Below are 14,295 nucleotides of genomic sequence, written 5' to 3' on the forward strand. Positions count from 1 at the left end.
AAAATTCCATTTTAGCAAAACTTGAAGGTTACTTTATTTTTTATTTTTTTAAAAAAAACCAACCCAAAAGAAAACTATAGGCTCTTAAGTTTCAGGAATTTCACTTTTAAATGATCAGATATTTTATGGTTGCAATTGGCTTGCAATCAGCCAATAGTTTTCCCTATATAGGCTTGATAGAAACAACTGCTGCTGGCATACAGTATCAACTTCTTTGTAGACTGTTTCTGTTTATTGTCATTCAGCTCTTTATGCCAAGCACAACAAAATGGAAAATTTTGCAACATGGGGGGAAAACAACAACCTCAAAGAAGTTTACAAAAAGGTAATACAATTAAATTATTGATAAGAAGAATTGACCACAATAATTTAAGGATTTCCAACAGTTAAAGTAACAATAAACTAAAAACAGATTAAAACTCACATCAGCTTTCTAATTATCTGTGTAGGCTTGTCTAAAGAATTTTTTTTCCAGCAGGTGCCAAAAAGAGTACAGTGAAGGTGTCTGCCTGGTATAGGCTAGATGTTCCAAAGTGTAGATGCTGATACACTAAAAGACTGAGTTCTTACAAAGGGGGAAAGGGTTCTTACGTGGCACCCTTAACAGTGCTAGTCCACTGACTGAAGTGGTTGAATATGATTTCGTAGGTACACTGCTCCCATGTTTTTACCAGCTTCATATACTAATGGTAACACCCTGAACTTGGCCTAGTAGCAAATTGGCAGCCAGTGAAAATATCTGAGGACATGTCTTGTATACCGACAAGGCCTCAACTCTTGTCAGCAATCGTGCTGCAGCACTCTAACTGCAGCTTCTAGATCAATCACAAGGGAAACCCCACATAGGGTATTTTTCACATAAAACTTTCCAAAAGACACATTTTCTTATCAGTGATAAAATCAAGGGGGGAAGAGGATAATTTCTGACTCAGAAACGGTTATGTGATTCAGTTCTTGGTGCACCAGCATCTCAAGTAGTTCAGAGATCCCAGATGGTCCTCCTTTTTTTTAAAAAAAATGTTTGCTTTGTCACACAAAAAAGCCAAGTAAAAACTGAGACGGTCCTTCATTTATGCAATTTTATTCAGTAGAGGGCACCACTCGGCAGAGCAGAGGTTGTAAATACAGGACTGACATACAAGTGTTAAAAGCGGACCATCATAGTACATAAAGTGACACCAGACCAGTGCCGGATTTATGTATAAGCTAAACAAGCTATAGCTTAGGGCCCCACTCTCTTGGGGGCCCCAAAAAATGTAAAGGAAAAAAACCTGGATGTACATTTCCAAAATATAAGAGATCATGGTTGAGCCAGTCCTCATTTTGCTTCTGCATTGCACTGATCTAAGCAATGACTTGGCATAGCACAAGGGTGCTGAAACTTTTCCAGCCTGAGGATCCTGTTCCTTTCTGATCAACCTTCCAAGGACCACATGCCAGTGGTGAGCAGAAAAGCGAGCGGAGCCATGGATGTAATTTTTGCCTTTGTACAGAAGGCTGGTTTCTACACACGCACATGCACCCCTCGCTATCTTCCATGCAGACAAGCAAGAAGCATTATCAGAGTTAAGGACACATTTGAGGTGTGAATCAGGGCCAGCAAAGATTATGGTTGGGGAGAGTCATGAGAGGCCCAGAAGGCCATGTTTTCAAGTACTATGTGCAGAAAGAATTCAGTTCAGGGGACGCCTGGTGCTTCATCTCCATCTTGTGGCTCAAAGGAGAAGTGAATGAAATTGCAATTTTATTTTTTGCTATTTTACCCCGCTTATGAGTAGCGCACTATACTCATACCATTCTAACAGCCACGGTTCCCCCACCCCACCCCAAAGAATCCTGAGAACTGTAGTTTGTTTGAGGTGCTGATTTTTTTTTTAATTATAGGGTTTTTAAAAATTGAACTTTAAGAAAAGACAACAACAAAAAGAAATATAGTCAAGTAAGTCATACTAAACCACAATGAAACAAAGCAATAGTTTTATGCAGGAGGGGTGTGTGTAGCTGTTGGTCCAGTAACAAACAGATCTGTATATGGTATCCACATATCTTAAAATCTTCCACTTGTGCTTGTTGAAGGTCATCTCATATGCTGGGAGTTGTCATCTCATAAGGGTGCTGGGAGTTGTTAGAAGACCCTCCTCACAGAGCTACAATTCCCAGCACCCCTTGGCAAATGACAGTTCCCAGTATTATTGGGGAGATTTTGCTGTTAAAGCGGTATAAGAGCGCTTTAAATGTGTTGGTGTCCGTGCACAAGTCAAAAGTCAGTCCTCCGATCAACTGTAGCAACATCACTCTGGCAATATCAGTAGCCGCATTGGAATCGCCCAGAGAGGGTTTGATTTTAATGAATGGCAGTTAATGCTGAGCCTCTCAAGACAAAGAGAACTTTCCTCCGCCTTCTGGAAGGAAAGCTTTCAGCTGCCTGCCTGCTTCTTTGCGGCCTGCCAGGAGCCGGGAGAGACGAGCTTAAACCGGCAGTGAGCTTCGCCACACCTTGTAAGGCACAAACTCTTTGTGGTGCATGGCAGCAGGGGCTGCTTCTCAGGCCTCCTACTCCCAGGGCCCGTTGGGTGGGGCCTGCCTTAGTCACAAGGAGTCACGAAATGGCGGCAGAGCTCGGCACGGCCGACAAAACGCTGACGTTCTCGCCTCGCATCTAATCCACCTTCGGAAATGGCTCAGTTCTGCCTCTCCTTTTTGACACCGTGATTTCCTGTCTTGTGGTGTTGTGACTCAGCCTCCCCATTTTAGGCAGAATTTGGAAGTCCATAAGCTCTTAAATGAAATAAACTAGGCTTTTTATCTTGTTCTATTCCCGCCCCCACATATCTCTCAAGATGGCCACCTGTGATTTCTCCCGTTCTTTCCCAAACTCGGCTTGTACCTAATCTGCCGCCTCCCCGCACAGCCCTTCTGTGTCCACTCTCTCCTTCCATAATTGCATTTCCTCTCTTATACTCTTCGTTTCTATTCCAAGTTCGTTTATTTACTAAATATAACAATATGGCTGCTGCAGTTCCTAAAGAGAGAGAGAGAAAAACCGCCCTTCTCATTTCAGCATCTCCTCTGGCCCCCTCTCCCCTCAGTTGGAGGGCAGGCCTTCCTTCCCTCTTCTAAACTTAGCTTTTCTGCCAGCCACCTTTGCTCAACATGTGCAAGAGGTTGCCGGCGCTTCCTTTGCTCCAACCAAAAGGCTGCGGGGCAGTGAGGCCTTCCTGGAAGTGGCTCAAGGCCCCCATTTGAGCAGCACGGCTGTATAGCATACAATCCTCTTGAAAGCCTCAGTTTGCCATGTGGCATGAAGGGATGCTTCTCAACAAACGCAGGCCCGATATCTTTTTGGGCCTGTGGAACTATTAGTGCGGTTGTTTGGATACTAGCCGCTGTGCATGTTTTATGTGTTCACTTTTACAGGAAACCAAAACTGATTTTCTAAAGGGAGATTTAACACTGGACAAGGCAATCCTAAACCATGGCAGAGTGGCAGATGGACTGCTGTGTCCCAAACCCTAACGCTCACACAACTGAGGGCGGAAGGTGGAGTGGCTTCCTCCCCCACCCCATCACCAAACACAAAATTAGTCCCTTTTGAGGATCTGCAGGGTTTTGGATCTAGCGACTCCAAAGATGCCAGTACTTTGTCCTGAAACGGATTGTTTTACAGCTGGTAGGAGAGCTACCAGTGATAGCTTCCAGTTCCCTCCGTGCTGGCAAAGTCCTCAGCCTTATAATAATCCCCTCTAGAAACACGGATAAAAGGGTTAGGATTGCACTGTTACGATTACATCTCTTTTATGAGTTTTGTATGCATTGTGCAGCTGTGTCAAAATGCACACACCTCATAGCTATTAAGGCCTTTCTGTTAGGTGGTATCAGTGTTAAGAAAAGATTTGTGAGAGACTGAGGTTCTATGGGAAAATATATTTCTGGCACCCAGGCTCCTATCTGGAGTGGATGTTGCCAACCTTTTCTACCTGTGGGCACTTCTGGAGATTTAAGAAATATCATGGGCCCCCACGCACACACCACAACCTGTTATATTGGCTACAACAGAATTCTTCTTTCAAGCCTGATTTCAGTGGGGCAAAGGGACCGCAATGGCACCAGGGAAGGCCTTTGTGTGCACATGTGAACCTGCAGTCACTGGATTGGAAACCCCTGGTCCAGGGAATGCAATGGTGGCGACCTCATAGAATTAAAACTCTTTATTTATGTAAATCCAAATTCTGTGACAAAAGTTCTGCACCAGAAAAAGCAACCTGTATAAATCAAGCACGCTGTGCAAATGTGCATTAGTTGTCCCATTTTAAAAATATTTTCTGCTAGCCATAGCATAGAACAATATTTTCTGCACAAAACCACACTCACACCTGAATTCTGCAAACAACATAAATGACACACATAAAGCGCGTGTTTGTATATTTTTCTATTTGGATAATTTAGTCTGCTTCCACTAACCATGGTGAGGAGAATGCAGGGCACAGAAATGGTAAATCCTGGCCACTGGAAATCACCCCAAGCCAGTCTTTGGCTTCTAGTATTTCACCAGACATTGCCTATTCACTTTTACAGTCCCACCCCCTCTGAATAAGAGCTAGAATATTACCAAGAAGAAAGGTGGAATCCTCACAATTTGGCACACTATTTTGAGCGCTATGACTCTCTAGTTTTCATCTGTAAGCAATGATATCTCCTGGGTAAGAAGTGGTCAGGGTTGGCAGGAAGGAATAATCTGCAGCTCTGCTAGTTACTTCCCCGTGGAATGCAAAAGCTGAATGTCAAGCAGGCTGTGAGCATGTCGGAAGTTATTCTGTGCTGCTGTGTGTGTGTGTGTGTGTGTGTGTGTGTGTGTGTGTGTTAGGCACTATGGTAACACCATTGGCTATGACACCTCAGTAACTTTTTGTAGCTACAGAGCTGACTGAGTAAAAATTATTGTTAGAGGAGGAAAAATAAACTAGATTATTTAATTTAGATCAGGCTAGATTAAAGTAAGAATCTGCATGAACTGATACATTTATTTTAATGTATTGAATGGTTGCATGCAGAGTTGCTGAGAAGATGACATGGATTGACCAAGGAACATGACATTCGGCACAGTGGAGCTTGGTTGATCAGGCTTAATATGGGAACAGGTGCCTCCATTTCGATCTGTGTAAGTGGAATGTTACTAGCTAATTGTTTCTGACTTGTGACTGATCCACATCTGAAAAAGCAAATGAGGTCTTTATTTTATCTCTGAAGATTAAAAAAATGCAGAGACTGCCAGAATCAGAAATAACATTCCTGAATATTTGAAGGAGACTTAAGGGTTGTTTTTACAAATCATGAACTTGGACTATCAATTCAATCAGTGTTTTTGTTTTTTCTCCTGACTGCATTTTATTTTTCAACACCCTGATTGATTGCAAGCATATTTACTTGGAAGCAAGCCCCATTGATTTCAGTATGATTTGCTCTAAGAAAACAACAACTAGTAAAGCACAGTCGTTGAGATTCACATTTAATACTGCATTGCAATGAATTCTGCACCACCTGGCTTAGGGTGGCATGTGGGAGCTGAGGCCGGTGTTCGTAATTCAAATGTAAAAGGTCAAAGATGGATGTTCCAAGTTTTATTGCAATTATTCAGTGCTCAGTGGAGAGATTACGATACATTGCAATTTCCCTGGCTCCCTTGAAAACAGGTGTATTTGTCAACAAGGGGTGGTAATCAACTAAATTTTACTCCGAGCAGACCATTGAAATCAATGGACCTAACTTAAGTTAATTAATTGTTGTGGGTAAAACATGAGTAACACTTTCTTGACTACCACCCGTTTTGAGAACTGCAAATTAGATAGTTTGACCTATAAATGCAAGCTTAACCAAGTTCTCACCCCCTTCCTAGTTAGATTAGGCCAAAGGCCCATTTAGTCCAGTATTCTGTTCTCATGGTGTCAACCAGATGCTGATGGAAAACACACAAGCAAGACTTGAGTGCAACAGCATTCTCCTGACTTCTGATTCCCAGAACCTGGTATTCAGAGGCATACTGCCTCCATCACTGGAGATCACACATAGCTATCATAGCTAGTGGCTATTGATAGCCCAGCCTTTCTTGAAAATCATGAAATTTAGAATTGCAGCAGCTATTATTTTCCTGACATAGCTGGTACAGTTTGACTCTTCATTCTGTTTAGAGCAGAGTAAATTACAATTAAATCAGTGGGATTCACTCCAAAGTAAAGGTACATCAGATTGCAGTCTTAAGGCTGTCCATTTCTAGCAGGAATTATATCTGCATATTTTTGCCATGGCAACAGACGTAAACAACCCAGCAGAGCGCATAATTTTACTCTGTTCTGCTGTTATAAATCTGTAGAGCAAGAAGTGTATTATGTAAATGACACTAGAGTATTTTGACCTGAAAAGAAGATATAAATAGATGTTTTCAATTTATCAACATTGTAAATACTAGCTAATAAGTGAAAGATCAAGATGTATTAAATTCAGTGTGAGATCTGCAATGATGATTCATGCATGATATTTAACTTACATCTCAGCTACTCACTTTTAGGTAATCTGTGTGATTTTATCTTTTTTAAATAGCCCCTACTTGTGGCTTTTGGGAAAATTACAAAAAAGTCAGAATTGTATTTCCTTCCTTCCTTCCTTCCTTCCTTGGAAGAGATCATATTCAAAGTCAATAATCCATTTATGCAGAAGTTACTTTGTGCATTAGGAGGAGTAGCCTTTGCTGAAAACCTGCATCATGAAGAATGGATTGTTTGACTATTTTAGTTTATAATGCAGCTGCAATTTTCTAAAACCTGTAATAAATAAAAATATTAAAATGTTATTATTATTTTTTAAAAAAATACTTAGTAAAGTACTCTGTAAAACTGCCAGTACTATGATCAGCTGCTGAGTATTTTGAAGATGTTTGGGCATTCTATCAGGCTATAACAGAACTGCAGATCCTCCCTCTCAGTTTTGCTGAGGAACCAGAAACCTTTAGCTACTCCTTTTAGCTACAGTGGTACCCCGCAAGACGAATGCCTCGCAAGACGGAAAACCCGCAAGACGAAAGGGTTTTCTGTTTTGGAGGCGCTTCGCAAGACGAATTTCCCTATGGGCTTGCATCGCAAGACGAAAGCCCGTAGGGAAATGCTGGCGGTCGGGAGCAAAGACTTTCGCCCACAGCCGGCCTTCAGAAGAGGACCTCTTCTGAAGGCCGGCGGGGGGCAAAAGTCTTTGCTCCCCCCGCCTGCCTTCCTCCCCCGCCTGCCCCGGGCGATCTTAAAATGCTGGCGGGCGGGAGCGAAGCGTTCGCTGCCGAACCCCAGCATTTTAAAATCTCCAAGGGACAGCAGAGAAGTCTCTGTCCCGGGGAGATTTTAAAATGCTGGGGGTCGGGAGCGAAGCGTTAGCTGCCGACCCCCAGCATTTTAAAATCTCCCCCTGTCCCGGGAAGGTTTTAAAATGCTGGGGGTCGGGAGCGAAGCGCTGCCGACCCCCAGCATTTTAAAATCTCCCCGTGTCCCGGGGAGGTTTTAAAATGCTGGGGGTCGGGAGCGAAGCGCTGCCGACCCCCAGCATTTTAAAATCTCCCCGTGTCCCGGGAAGGTTTTAAAATGCTGGGGGTCGGGAGCGAAGCGCTGCCGAACCCCAGCATTTTAAAATCTCCCAGTGTCCCGGGAAGGTTTTAAAATGCTGGGGGTCGGCAGCGCTTCGCTCCCGACCCCCAGCATTTTAAAACGCTGTTCCGAAGGGGGGGCGGGGACACCCGCCCCAGCCGCCCCACTTCGGAAAGCTGTTCCGAAGTGGGGAGGGGGGGCGGGGACACCTGCCCCAGCCGCCCCACTTCGGAAAGCTGTTCCGAAGTGGGGCGGGGGGGCGGGGACACCTGCCCCAGCCGCCCCACTTCGGAAAGCTGTTCCGAAGTGGGGCGGGGGGCGGGGACACCTGCCCCAGCCGCCCCACTTCGGAAAGCTGTTCCGAAGTGGGGCGGGGGGGCGGGGACACCAGCCCCAGCCGCCCCACTTCGGAAAGCTGTTCCGAAGTGGGGCGGGGGGGCGGGGACACCTGCCCCAGCTGCCCCACTTTGGAAAGCTGTTCCGAAGTGGGGCGGGGGGGCGGGGCCACCTGCCCAGCCGCCCCACTTCGGAAAGCTGTTCCGAAGTGGGGAGGGGGGGCGGGGACACCTGCCCCAGCCGCCCCACTTCGGAAAGCTGTTCCGAAGTGGGGAGGGGGGCGGGGACACCTGCCCCAGCCGCCCCACTTCGGAAAGCTGTTCCGAAGTGGGGAGGGGGGGCGGGGACACCTGCCCCAGCCGCCCCACTTCGGAAAGCTGTTCCGAAGTGGGGCGGGGGGGCGGGGACACCTGCCCCAACCGCCCCACTTCGGAAAGCTGTTCCGAAGTGGGGCGGGGGGCGGGAACACCTTCTGAAGGCGGGCAGGGGGCGAAAGTCTTTGTCCCCCCTGCCTGCCTTCCCAGGGGCTTTTAAATCGCCCCGGACAGCGGAGAAGTCCTCCGCTGTCCGGGGCGATTTTAAAATGCCACCCGCCAGCATTTTAAGATCGCCCCGGACAGCGGAGAAGTCCTCCGCTGTCCCAGGGTTTTTTAAAATGCTGGGGGTGGGAAGAAAAGCCCTTGTCCCCCCCCAGCCTTCAGAAGAGGTCCGGGGACAGATTGTCCCCGGACCTGGTCTGAACGCGGTTTCCCTAGGAACGCATTAATTGATTTTCAATGCATTCCTATGGGAAACCGTGCATCGCAAGACGAAAAAACCGCAAGACGAAGAGACTTGCGGAACGAATTAATTTCGTCTTGCGAGGCACCACTGTACTCTGTCCCTTCAACTGGTCATTGCAAGAACCTCACAACTGAAAACTAATGTCTGTCTCCTTTCCCCTCTTCTCCCTCCCAATCCCTTTTCCTTTTGTGTCATGTCTTTGAGAAGTCAAGAAATTTGGCATGGTTAGAGAAAATCTTAGTCTAATCACTTGAATTTTGATACAGTGGTGGTATACAGAACAAACCAATAACTAGAAAAACCAAAGCTTGGAATTATTTGGACGGGAATCTTTTTTCTGACTCAGGTTGCTTTAAAAGGCAATAATGGGAGCAGTGGGAACCTTTGATTTTGCTCTGCTGGCAGAACCAAATTTCCATTGCCAATTTGAGATTCCCCCCCCCCTCCCAATATTTTGTATGAATACAATACATTTTTAACCCCATCCCCACAAAAAACTTTCCAAGCTCATTAGATCTTTTCTGCTCTTTCAATTTCTTTTGCATCAATGGTGCAAAGAGGCCTCAAGAAGGTGTTGCATTTCTTTCTGTTTGCAGCAGTCGTTATCCTCTGTAGAAATTAAGTACTGTAGAAATAAAGTTGGACCACAACCTCAGAGAACTTTTGGCATTCCTCTTGACTACTTTGCCCAAGAGGAAACTCAATTTCCTGTTCCTTCCGTTGTCAAGCACTTGGTGGAATATTTAGAAGAGTTTGGTAAGTTCATTATCTTTAGCTGAACTTTGTAAGAATTTCTTTTGTTCCTTTCAGTAAAAATGCTGAACTCCGCACTGAATTTCTGTGGCTTCCTGATCTGGTTAGGAAGCAGCATTTGAAGTGGGGATTTCATATGGCCTGTGGCTCTGTCCAGAACAATTATGACATCATTGATCCTGTGCTCTGCTTCAGGCCTCTGATGTGGGCATCTGGTGAAGTGTCTATGATGTCATCAATCCTGGGCATGCCCTAAGGCACTTTCTGGGTTCTGAAATAGAGGGTGATATCCAATATTAGTCATACTCTGCTTAGATCCATTAAAAATCAAAAGACTTACGTCAATTATTTCATTGGTGAATCCCAACTCTTTCCCTACCATTGACACATCTTTAAAGAAAATGTTTGGAGAATTTTTTGCAAAGCTACCTTCTTTTCCTAGGGGAATGAGAAAAAGAAAAATCTCAGAAATTTTCTGAGAATTTTTGTCTCAACCCATTTTTGGGGTGGGTGGGTGAGAGAGAACACAAAATCTGTTCTTGGTAACAGACACCTGCCTTACCTCTAGTCATATATTCTTTGCAAATAACCACTTGTAAAACAATAAAGCAGAAATTAAGTATAGCAATAAATGATTTTCATGTAGGTAACCCGAAGGAATAGTTATGCAATTTTGTTAGGTACAGAGCTAAGTACCATTTTAGAATTGACACCAGGCCTCCCATTGATTTTGACAGATCAGGACGGTATATTTATTCACTAATATTCATAATGTTCATACGCTGAAATGATAGATTTATCTTATTTCTACGGGGGGGGGGGGGAGTGTTTTAGTGCCATGTACTTCTCATATCACTTAAAGAAAATGTTTTCTTGCTTACAAAGATGCTGATTAACTACCAGGTTGTTTAGTTTTGTTGCCATGACAAAAGCATACCCAGAAACCATTCCTACCATACATGAACAAATTTAGAGATGCAGTCATGCATCTGAGACAGTATGTGAGGAAGCAGGTGTTCTTCCCCCCTACTTTTTTTTCAAATCCTAGTGTTCCCACAACCCCCTCCTTCTGCATGGATATTAGTATGAAAAGAAATTTGCTGTTACTATAGGATGTTGCCTATTTCAATAGGTCTGAATCACAAAGGCCTATTTCGGATCAGTGGCTCAGTGACCAAAATCAAAGCGCTGAAGGAGAAGTATGACCAAGGAGAGGAGGTGGATCTTGTTAACGAAGGAGATGTCAATTCCATTGCCAGCCTGCTTAAACTCTTCCTGAATGAGCTCCCAGTCGCTGTTCTCCCTGACAATCTGTGCGCCAATATTTTAGCTACTTTTGGAGGTAAAACAATTACATATTTTTGTTCAAGTGGGCATGTTGCCACATCTTGGAAAGATACACGTGCAAAGGTTCTTGATCAGGGAGAGGGGTGAAATGGATGATACATATATTTTGGTCTATTCTGTAATTAGAAGCCAGTTTGTCAAACACAAATGAAGGCGTTTGACCTTGAGCATAAGAGGTGCTGAACAAACTCAGAGAATGATGAACACTACATGGATCTGCTCAAGATTGCATAATGGTTTGTGGCCATTGGTATCAATTTGTGTACACTGACTTGCTGTCACTCTCTTCATCAAGCTTTAAAAGTCTTTATCTATATCCTCTTGTGTTCCCCCTTCTTACCCTTTTTCACTTCTTCCGTGCTTCTCAAGCTCACATGTTAATTAACTGCAGGTTGCTTTGCTCTCATCCCTGTGCTTTCAGCTATATCACTACATATGCCTGGAAAGGTTTTTCCGTCTCTGCTCATTAGACCACATTCCTTTTTTCCAATAACCCTCAAGACAAACTTTGTTTAGCAAAATCTTTTTGGTATTCCCTAATACCAGTTTAGAGCTGATCTACTTATGCAAAGAAATCATGCAACTTCCTGGAACCTAGTTCAGACTGCAAGTGAGGATTGCATGTTTACCTGCTTTCCTAGGTTGAAAAAAGCCCCAAACAAAACCAAAACCCCAACCCTCTCTGCTTGTGTGGTGATGTCAAGAAGGAGGGTTCTAGGTTTCTCCATGCTGAGGACTCCTCCCCCCAACAAATAGGGGAGCATCTCCTACCCGCAGTCTGAAGTGGTGCAACTCCCAGAAGGCCATTTCCTGTGATATGTCTGTATGTGTAGATTGGCCGTCATTTGTTTCTCTCCTACCCACTGACTGGAGAATTTCAAGAGCATATGATGCTCATACACTAAGGTTACCAGATTTATTTCAATGAATCCAGGGACACTATAAATACCGGCAAATAATATATACATATATATAATAAAAAAGGAAAAAAGATCTTTTTTTTAAAAAAAGCAATATCTTCTCTTCTGTGGTCTCCTCTGTGCGGCCTTCCTCTGGGTCCTGGCCTTTCTTGCAGCGCTAGCTGTGCTGTCCCCCTCCCTCCCTCCCTCTCCCACCTTGCACTGCGATCCCCTATAGTCTTATTTGGGAGTAAGCATTAGCAGAAACCGCCTCCGCTTGCTGCTGCCCTGCCCGCCTGTCTGGCCATCTCCTGCACAGGCATCGTCCGGCGGCTGCCCATCCATGCTTTGGCGCGCCCAGTCAGCGGTCCCAAGGCAGAGCGAGCGGGAGGAGGCGCGCTTGGGTTGGATCAGCTCGTCTCCTGCTCGCCTCTCATCCATGATGGCCAACAAAGAGCTGGCCAACAAGCTAAGCCGCCGCTTGCAAGTCGAGGAGCACAATGGTGAAGCCGAGCAGCAGCTGCAGCTGCCCAAGCACCACTCGGAGGCTGAGCTGGAGCCGACGGCCTTGCCCAGCGTGCCGACGGCTAGCTGAGCGCTAAGCTGCAGCGGTGCACCAAACTCAAGGACCCTGCACAGCTCTTGCCTGGCGGTGGCACCCAGCACTGTGTCTTCAGCCCCTACACCGATACCCCATTTGATGTGACTTGTGCGCAACACATCATATGGGGACTTCCAGCGAGGCAAAATGGCAGGCGCCTCCTGAAGCCAGCCAGAGCCAACTGCGCTACCAGGCTGGCTCCGGGCTGCTGAGACTGCCGCTGCCACGTTTCCGGGGGACATTAGATGAAATCCGGGGACATTCCGGTGATGGAATTTGTCCGGGGACAAATTTGCAAATCCGGGGACTGTCCCCGGGAAACGGGGACGTCTGGTAACCCTATCATACACCTCACTGTTGCACAGGATGTCACTCATGTTTATGCTGTCATTGCTTCTCTGCCACCCCTCTGGGCAGTGACCATCTTACCTCAGTACAAAACACCTTGCACACGCTTGGTACTCAGTAAGTATGAAACACTAGCAGTAGTAACTACAACTTATGCTAACCTTAGTTAATGATTACCATTTAATCCTTCACAGATAATAAAAACGACATGGCAGACTACCCAGCATGCACCCTAAGAAGGCTATTAAGCAGCCTACCGAAAGCCCACTATAGCCTTTTCCATTTCCTTATTAGATTTCTGGTCAAAGTGGCAGCACATAGCGATGAGAACCACATGACAATGGAGAACCTTGCCATTGTTTTTGGCCCCACCCTTTTCCGGTAAGATGTTGTTATGATTGCTGTATAAAATGTGTAAATTCCCTTTTCCTGTGGTATGACTTTCCTGGCAACATTCCTTTAGTCTGCAGGTGGGGGCTTGAATGTTCCCTCTAAAGAAGCCCTCAACCTTTCTTGGATATGTTATGTCTAGAAATACATGCAAGAGAGAAGGGTTCTGGCCTAGTTGAGAGATTAATTTTCCACTTACAAAGAGTTGTTCCCACATGGGAGCTTTCAAACTTATTTCACTGCCTGAAGTGGGATAGTTCAGGAAACAGTTTACGCAAATGATTTTGCTGGTTGTGTATTCTGGTCCCGAGGGTAGTATGCTTAAACTGACTTAAAATGCAAGTGTCCTGAGTTTCCATGTGCCTTGGAATTTACAAGTTTGTAAGTAATAGCAGAATTACTTTTTCATGGCAGTTTGTTCGCCATGTTCAGTCTTGGAGCTCCTCCAGATGTGCTTTTCATTGTGCGTTCATGACGATGTGTGTTCATGATGGTATCAGGGCTGTTATACACAATTCTCCTTTAAATACTGTTTTCTTGCAGAAGTTTTAGGACAGATGTTTTAGGACTGCTTTTGTTTCCATGCATCAGTGCATGTCCCATAACTTCTAACTGAAATCCTGTAACTTTCCATACCACAAACGTTCTGGTTTGTTTATTTATTTATTTTGTCCTGCAGTTGTCTTGCTATAGTGCAAGAGTGTCCCTCTAAATGGCCATAATATTGAGGAAGCATTGTGGCACCACTGACAAAGTAGAATTATGTGTGGCTGGTGCAGTCCATCACTAATGCTGCTGCCCAATGACATGCTGCAGAAAACATCTGCAAAAAAGAAAAGGAAAGAAACACACACATGGAGGAGACCTTGGTCCAACTACAATCAGAGTTACCAAACTGCATCTACTTTGAAAGTGGCTTCCTTGACATTGCTGATGCATTTCCCCCTCTGTGGCTATCTGCTCTCCCAGCCTGTCTGCTGGGGACCTTGACTGCATTAAATTATCACTTAATTATAGTGAGTGACAATTTAATATTCAGCTTCAGAATTTATATGGGCCTGAGAGGATGCACAGCATTAGACTATGAAGTATGCCACCGTTTTACAACCCTCTTTTGATGTACCATAACTTATATAGCCTTCATAATTACACCAATAATCGCTTTATTGAATTAACAGCAGGACCAAACACCCAAATATTTTTAATGTCTGGATTA

At 44.9% G+C, this 14,295-nt stretch overlaps 1 protein-coding gene and 1 long non-coding RNA gene across 9 annotated transcripts in view; one reads left to right on the forward strand and one right to left on the reverse strand.

The window, feature by feature from the left end:
• The first annotated feature begins 112 nt into the window (after nucleotides 1-112).
• Nucleotides 113-14,295, forward strand: part of LOC308585307 (protein FAM13A-like) — a 48,781-nt gene continuing 34,598 nt past the window's right edge. For 5 of the 8 annotated variants that reach the window (XR_014007219.1, XR_014007220.1, XR_014007221.1 and 2 more), the window contains exons 1-5: nucleotides 1,607-2,499; nucleotides 5,052-5,158; nucleotides 9,338-9,497; nucleotides 10,627-10,836; nucleotides 12,884-13,070. Coding sequence is in view for 4 of the 8 variants with exons in the window: in XM_081190969.1 (XP_081047095.1) it covers nucleotides 5,129-5,158; nucleotides 9,338-9,497; nucleotides 10,627-10,836; nucleotides 12,884-13,070 (587 nt within the window). In the remaining 4 variants the exon portion in view is untranslated. The other 3 variants (XM_081190971.1, XM_081190970.1, XM_081190972.1) reach the window with 3 other exon arrangements.
• LOC308585322 overlaps nucleotides 9,050-14,295 on the reverse strand; it is a 39,211-nt gene continuing 33,965 nt past the window's right edge. The window contains exon 3 of the long non-coding RNA XR_014007272.1: nucleotides 9,050-9,765. This is a non-coding gene — a long non-coding RNA (uncharacterized lncRNA). The remainder of the gene's footprint in view (nucleotides 9,766-14,295) is intronic.

The sequence above is a fragment of the Podarcis bocagei genome (genome assembly GCF_964188305.1).
Source record: "Podarcis bocagei genome assembly, chromosome: 4".
In the NCBI taxonomy this organism is placed as follows: domain Eukaryota; kingdom Metazoa; phylum Chordata; class Lepidosauria; order Squamata; family Lacertidae; genus Podarcis; species Podarcis bocagei.